At 37.2% G+C, this 7,348-nt stretch overlaps 1 protein-coding gene across 1 annotated transcript in view; it reads right to left on the minus strand.

The window, feature by feature from the left end:
- LOC118556435 (vesicle-associated membrane protein-associated protein A-like) overlaps positions 1 to 2,530 on the minus strand; it is a 34,801-nt gene extending 32,271 nt beyond the window's left edge. The window contains exon 1 of the mRNA XM_036138503.1: positions 2,289 to 2,530. Within this exon, the coding sequence (XP_035994396.1) occupies positions 2,289 to 2,472 (184 nt within the window). The 5' untranslated portion in view covers positions 2,473 to 2,530. The remainder of the gene's footprint in view (positions 1 to 2,288) is intronic.
- Positions 2,531 to 7,348: the final 4,818 nt, after the last annotated feature.

Raw genomic sequence — 7,348 nt, forward strand, 5'->3', positions numbered from 1 at the left:
TTCTGATTTACAGCATTTTAGTGCTTTAAAAGACTACTTTGCTGCTTTCAAAGGAATCTGGTCTACATTTAATCAGCAACAGTTTGAAATCTAGTTTATTTCTAATGGCCAAACCAAGTTTTCCTAAAAGCACAGGCTGGGATTTGTAAAGCTTATGAGGTGCGTGTGAAAACGCATTTAGACTAACCTATTTTAGAGCCGACTGAAAATTTTTACAGCGAGGCGGGTCAAAGCTGCACTGGACAATTCGCACAGATCCTTTAAACCTTGGGTTTTCTGATCAGTGAACCTCTGACTCCCTTTGTTAAAACATAAAAAGGGGGCACATCCAGCCTTGTAACAAGAGTAATTAAACTGGACTGGATTATTCTACACCTGTTAGAAGCACTTCAGCACTTCCTACCTGTGAATTTCTTTTAATGCCTTTTATTTTTAATTCTACCGGCAAAGAAAACAAAAAAATATTTAACATCCCTATTTTTGTGTGTTTACAAAAAGAGTCTAACTTATACCCAGTACAAACTACGTTATACAGAATATCTAATCAAATCAGGACTGTCAAACCATTATGGATTTAAAGTTAAGATTTGTACTTGCATCCACTTTTTTTTTTAACGAATCTGCCCAGAATCTGTCCCCATCGAAAAACAATCAGGCTTAAGGTATGACGAGACTAGTCTAAGTAAAATTATTCCAAAACATGACAAAAACTAATCTAGATGCAACACAAAGCACTGAAATTGGTCTGTTTCTTCCCTCTACACTGAACCCAGATTTCTGTTGACTGGATCGTACTACAGCAGGCCAAATACTGAAAAGCAAGATTTTCTTTCCCGTTTACCGGATTCACTAAAAGCTAAATAAGAAAGTGTAACTGTTTCCATTCTGTGAGCACATTAACCAGTTTCTGTTACAATGAACTGTTGATAAATTCAGAAGAAATGTATAAAAAAAAACATATAGTTTGGAGGTGTTACAATGCAAAGTAAAGGAGAATTGGCCTATCAAGAATAAAAGAAAACTTGCCATCTATACACCAACACAGGAAAGAAATCAGTGGATCTCTCTGACACAGACCCCATCAAAACAAGCCTTAACAGGTAGAAGAGGATGTAGAATATACTTTTTTTATATTTACAAATTATATTAACTAATTATGTTTACAAACAAAATAAAAATCGAAGGCTTCTCAGAACACCATCGCCAGTTTAGAGTAAGCCAGTCCAGTTTTGACTTGTCTAGTAGCCTTGTTTTTTTTTTTTGTTTTTTTTCCCCAAGCAGTACATTCAACATGCCACGAAAAGCAAGTAATATTGAATGAAAGTTACAACAAATCCAAATATTTGTTTATGAAACAGGTTAGAATGACTCAGCTTTGGGGTTTGCTCAGTGAAGATATGTTACATCCTATAAAATGTAGCCCAGAGTCCCTAAAAACGGTGAAATAGCCCTTTACTCCAATGCTAACTCGGATGCTAACTTCAGCGTTAGCAGGCTAAGCTAACTATGGTTAGCCAACAGTTAGCCGTCACATCCTTATCACTGTCAGGGAAGAAATCAGTGGCAACTCAGTTGTTAGATCATTTTAGAACCAACTGAGAGGGTTCTAATAGAAATATTTCAGTAAAACACGTTTAAAATAAGCCCCTTAACGCCTAAAGGCTTAGGAGAAGCGGTCTAATATTAGCCCAGCGCCACTAAAACGGTATAATGTTGCAGTCGGCTAAGTTTATCATTCAACTGTCAGCCACTTTATCAGCTGAACATGGAGACGTCTGTCTTTAAGGTCTCGGTCTAAACTTCCACGGGTGACTCAAAAGTTTAAGCTGATCCCCGTTGCCTCCTTATTGGAGAACAGTAAGAATATTGGGGCTAACATTGGTGATACTTGCACAGTAACAAAATATATATATATGTGCAATTCAATTGAAGGCACACCAGCAAACGTAGAGCTTAACCCTGTTCCTTTTAACTTTTAAGTCCGTTTTCAGACGCTGATTTACGGCACCCAGTACGTCTTTCAAAGCTGTGCTAGATTTGTTTTTCAGCGAGGACGGTAACCAGTGGCGGCCCGCCGACGTGCGCACTGCGCCGGCGTTCCACGTCACCACAGTCCGAGGCTCCGGCGGCCCGTGCTTTCCTCCCATGGCTAACTTAAAATGGCGGTGAATGCTCGCTAGCCTGTTTAGGCAAGCGCAAAGAAAATCATCCCAGAGTGTTAAAAAAAAATAAAAATCCGCCCCAAGCCACAGGACACTTTACATGCCAAGACATTTTAATTGTCCTACCTTTGAATCTGAGGTCGGAGGGAGGGTCGAGAATTAGGATCTGGTCCAACTTGGACATTTTAGCTGAATGGGGGGGGATGCACTTAGTTGTCGGTACCGTGGAGTGACAAGTGGAAATCCTGGATGCCCTGCCACGGAGTGAGTCAAACGCTGGCGGAGTTGTAGCGGCGGAGCGCGGCAGCATGCGGGTAGAAATACTTGAAGACGCTGGAAGCTCAGCCCTGCGCGGCGGCGTCCTCGTGGCTCTGGGAAACTGATGAAATTACGCCACATTAAACTCGTTATACACTAAAATTAGAAGAACATTTGATAAAAAAAAAAAAAAACTGGACAAAATATCCCGATGTGACCCTCATGAGATTAAATGTGCCTTACTTGGTCTGTTTGTGCTTTACATTGCCTGTGTTAGTTTGTGGAAGGGAACATTTAAGTTGCAAGCACGCCATAATAATAATAGGATATATTCTTTAAAGACCAAATTGTTGTCATGAGGATAACATAGCGAATATTAAATTGTAACTTTAAGTGATGACCTCCTATAAACGACATTTCATTTTATTGTACTAAATTACATCTGTTTTAAATCTTATCTACTGACCAATTTAAGATGTAAGCCTATCCCCGGCATTGATAAAATTACAGTTCACCTCAGGGCCAGATTTAGGAGGATGTTGGCCCCTGGGCAGTCATGGTGTCCTTTACTCATGGAAATTGCAATACTGTGTTATTTTAAAAGTATATGCAGTCATACTCAATAAATTAGAATAGTTAATTTATTTCAGGAATTCAGTTTACTAAGTAAAGCACATTTAAATAATTATACACCATTGGTGTTTTAGTCTGTTGTACATTTGTGATCATTTTAATTCATTTAATTCTGTTTTTTTTTTTTTTCATTTTTATTTTATTGTTCCTTTTTCTTATTTATTTATATGTATGGCTGATAATATGGACTTTTTGTTTCTTTAATAAAGCGATGACGATGATTAGCTTCACTACCATTAAGCCGATGATAAATAAGGAAATCTGAGGAAGCTAATGCTAGCCGCTTACTGACAACCACTGGCTGTCACCAGCTGTTACTTTTGAACTTTAACTTTTACACGGCAGTGGAAGCTTATGAGAATAATATTTCATCCATCTGTGCCCAGACCGCAGCATTTACAAAAAACAGTTTTGAGTCAGGAAGTCACTCCAGTTTTGCCAGTTATTGCGAGAGAAACAAGCTACCAGCTCTAATACCTCCACCTTGTAAACATTATAAATGAACGAGCCCAAAGTCGCTGATAATAAGCGGACGTGGCAACACTGCTGGAAGCCTGGAACACAGTGCTGAGCGTTTCTGGAGGTCCCATTTCCCCACTTATTGTTGTAACATCAGTGATATTATATATTTAATGTGGACTATTTTTGAATTGAAGGGTATAAATAAAAATCGTTTCATCATTGCTGTATTGAAACAATTCTTCTTTTTTTTTTTACAGACTGATTAAATGAGTCCTTCCTACCGGTAACAAACACAGAAACCTCGATTACACTACTAATCAAAGGGTGAGGTTCACACAGTGGCACACTGTTGACAAAAAAAAAAAAAAAAACAGAAAACGCTGATACCAGCGTCTCTGTTTTTGAGCAATAACAGTCGACAGCATCATAACAAGAAGCCAAAAAAATAAGAAGAAAACAGCACAGCCATTATGGAGCCGTGACTGCTACTGTTTAGAGAAGTCTGTGTATTGAGAGTGAGGACAGTGCCATAAACAGCAAATAAATATCTTGTTGTAAATGTTATCGTTCTTACAGTTACCTAAACCCAATAAAATTTACTCTGACTGGTCCGCAAATAATTTCTAAACTTAGCTTAGCTTGAACGATAATGCGATGAACAAAAAGTTAGCATCGCAATTATCTGTTATGTGACCTAGAGCGGCGCGCTAGGTCAATTCAGTGACGGATCCAACCCTCTTAAGTTACATAGGACAGTTTTTGAGAAGCGCAGCCCGCACAGAGCAAGATGTGCCAAGTTCGGTATATTGACCTGAAAAATCATTTAATATATCTCAAATTAAGCTAATACTTGGGTCAAAAGTTACATGGTGCTGCTTTAAATATCCAAACAATAAAACTCCTTGCAGTGAAATGGTAAGTGTTCTTTGGAAAGTACAGTTAACGTTATACAACCCTCCATTAGGATGACTTCAATATAACATTAAAAGTCTGTGTAATACACACACGCCTAAAAAAATATAAATAAAAAATAATACATTGGCTTTAAAAAAAAATACGAGAATGGTTTAATATATTACTTCTTGTGTTCTAAAGAATTTTTAGGAAAACAGCCTTTTTAGGACATAAGTTAAAGGGGCCCTATCATGTAATTTGACCATAAAAAGAGAACACAAAAACCATATGGTCATCTTCAAATAAATACCGGGTGTAGTTTACTCGCTTGGCTCCATTAGTTCTCCTTGTTTACAATATCGTACTTCCAATCACATGGACTTGGTATGGGAAATATGCACAAAAGCGCTTCATTTAATACCAAATAGAACAAAAACTAATTGAAAACACATATAAAATATAATAAGTATGCTCTATGTAACAAGAGTGAGCGACTGGTGGAGGAATTCATAGTCATAGTGTGGGACTAGGACCCTTTAAAAAGTGACTAAAAAGCGCCACAAAATGAAAGCAAACAAGACTTTTTGAAATTCAAAATAGTATATATTTATATAATTAGATCTAACAACTCAGATTTAAAATCCACAAACAAGACAGTCAAATATATGTAGATTTTAAGACTGAGCTGAATAATCAAACGTTCAGAACACTAAAAAGGAATGGTCTGATTTGGATGTATTTTGGTAAAGATCTACAGTGGAGCGTGAGTGGTGGGATGATTAGCAGCCAACAGTCAGTCAAAAACAGTAAATGAAGGCCACCAATCAAGGATGATGCCCTTTAGACACATTACCACAAAGCTATGGAGAATGGTAGAGGTCATATTTTCCTAGCAATGGCATTGCAAGTGGATTAATGTGTTACAGGCAGTGGCAGAAGCATCCAACAGTCAGTCAAAACAGCGAGTGGAGACAAATTAGACAGCATTGTCTGCGCTTGACTTATTGTGGTTGTTGGAAGTCCTATTTTTAGTGTATATGTTCAACATGTATGTCGCCCTCATAATGTCGGGCAGGATCACATAACGTGTGCAAGTGTCCTCATTTAGGTACTCATCCTGACATTATATTGAAATGGAATACCTGCAAATACACAATGCAAGCCATTTTAAAGTGGATTAAGAGCTGATAAATGTGTACATAAATAAAGTTTCATAAACCAATCAGTCTGAGTTTATCTGGAATCAACACGGAGGATTTATTCATTTTTTATTTATTCTTTTTTTGTCCTATCCACTGAATGATCCATCACATTTAGAGGAATCTGGGGATTTCAGGTTATTTCTCAAGCTTAAAATTTATTTAGGATGAACAGAAAATTTATATAATTATTGATTTCAAGAAAAACACCTGGTAATTTATTATTATTATTATTATTATTATTATTATTATTATTTACTAGAGATGTAATGAGTGGCAGCTTGTGGCGTAGATGCAGAGCTGGCGCACTTTATTAGAAACTATTGGTCTGTGATGCTGCTTTTGCTCGTTCCATCTTTCTGTAACAGCAGACTCAGCTCAGGCGAATAAGCTACAAATAAAGTTCTTGTTTTTATTAATTACTTTCTGAAAAGTAATTGCAGTCTAAACAGGAATGGAAAATACTTTTGTGATAGAGTGCTGTGGAGACGTTTTGGCCCACTGCTCCACCCAGAATTGTTTTAATTCAGCCAAATTCAAGGGTTACCTAGCATGAACCTGTTAAAGGTGTTGTCACAGCATCATTGTCAGATTTGAGTCCAGAGAGCGCATGTATGTAACAGTTTAAGAGTTATTTTAATCCAAAAAATATATATGTTCTGCATATACAGAGAAGCAGAACAATGGGAGAGGGGGGAAAAAGACAAGGGATAACCTTAATATCTCCGATGTTTAGTTATTTTTTTTCCATTTTGTGTCTCTTCAGTTTATCTGCCTCCATCCCACATAGGAGATCCACTTTGCCCATATTTTATTAAACCTGCCCATCTGCAGGTTGAGCGAGTAGGTATGAATGCATGTCCTGGTTTCCGCAGCCTCTCCAGCATATGGGATCTTTCCCCTGAGTAATGAGTTTTCATTTTTCGGAGTTACGAAACGTCTCATTAAACCTTTCCATGCAAATTCCCTCCATGCGTAGGAACTGTCACATTTCCAATGTAACTCACAGTAATTATGCCATTCTTCTTTTATTTCAGTGCCACCGTCTTTTTCCCCCTCCATCTATTCTTCACATAATCAGATTTTTTTTTGTTAAGATGTCTTTAAACATCATTGAGATGGCGCCTTTAGCTGAATCTTCAATGACCGTAAAAATCCCTTAAGTATTGCATCCTCCATTTCTATTGGGTGTATTTTATTGCATTTATCCACAACAATTACGTAATTGTATATATCTATAGAGGTCCTGCTGTTCTAAAGAAAGTAATCTTTTTAAAGTTGAAAAGTTCTTGAGTACTCCGTTATTTGTGAGTAAAATTCTGCCCAGGCTTTAAATATTTTAACTCTTTTGTCTAATTGATTGGGTTTAAAGTCTGGGTCGTATGGAGACCATCTGATTGGCCATAATTTACCCATTAGTTTGTATTAAATTTTGATTGCGTTCCAAGTCAAGAGTTGGTGCTTCAGCCATGGATTTTCCAATTTGTTTGATATTGATCCTATTTCCTTATTACCCAGTACTGCTTAAACTGGGAAGTCCTTAATTAAGTTTTTTTCTATGTCTTTCCTTCTTGCATTATATTCCGGATTACATTAATTCAATAAAGGTTTGATCTGAGCTGATTGAAAGTAGCTTCTCAGGTGAGGGACAGTCCTTCTGCCTTCTTTTTGTTTTTAAAGCTGCAACATTTTAAATCTAACTCTCGGTTAGATTTAAATTTACTCCCGACTCAGTAAATT

This window comes from Fundulus heteroclitus, chromosome 6, assembly GCF_011125445.2.
Source record: "Fundulus heteroclitus isolate FHET01 chromosome 6, MU-UCD_Fhet_4.1, whole genome shotgun sequence".
Taxonomy (NCBI): domain Eukaryota; kingdom Metazoa; phylum Chordata; class Actinopteri; order Cyprinodontiformes; family Fundulidae; genus Fundulus; species Fundulus heteroclitus.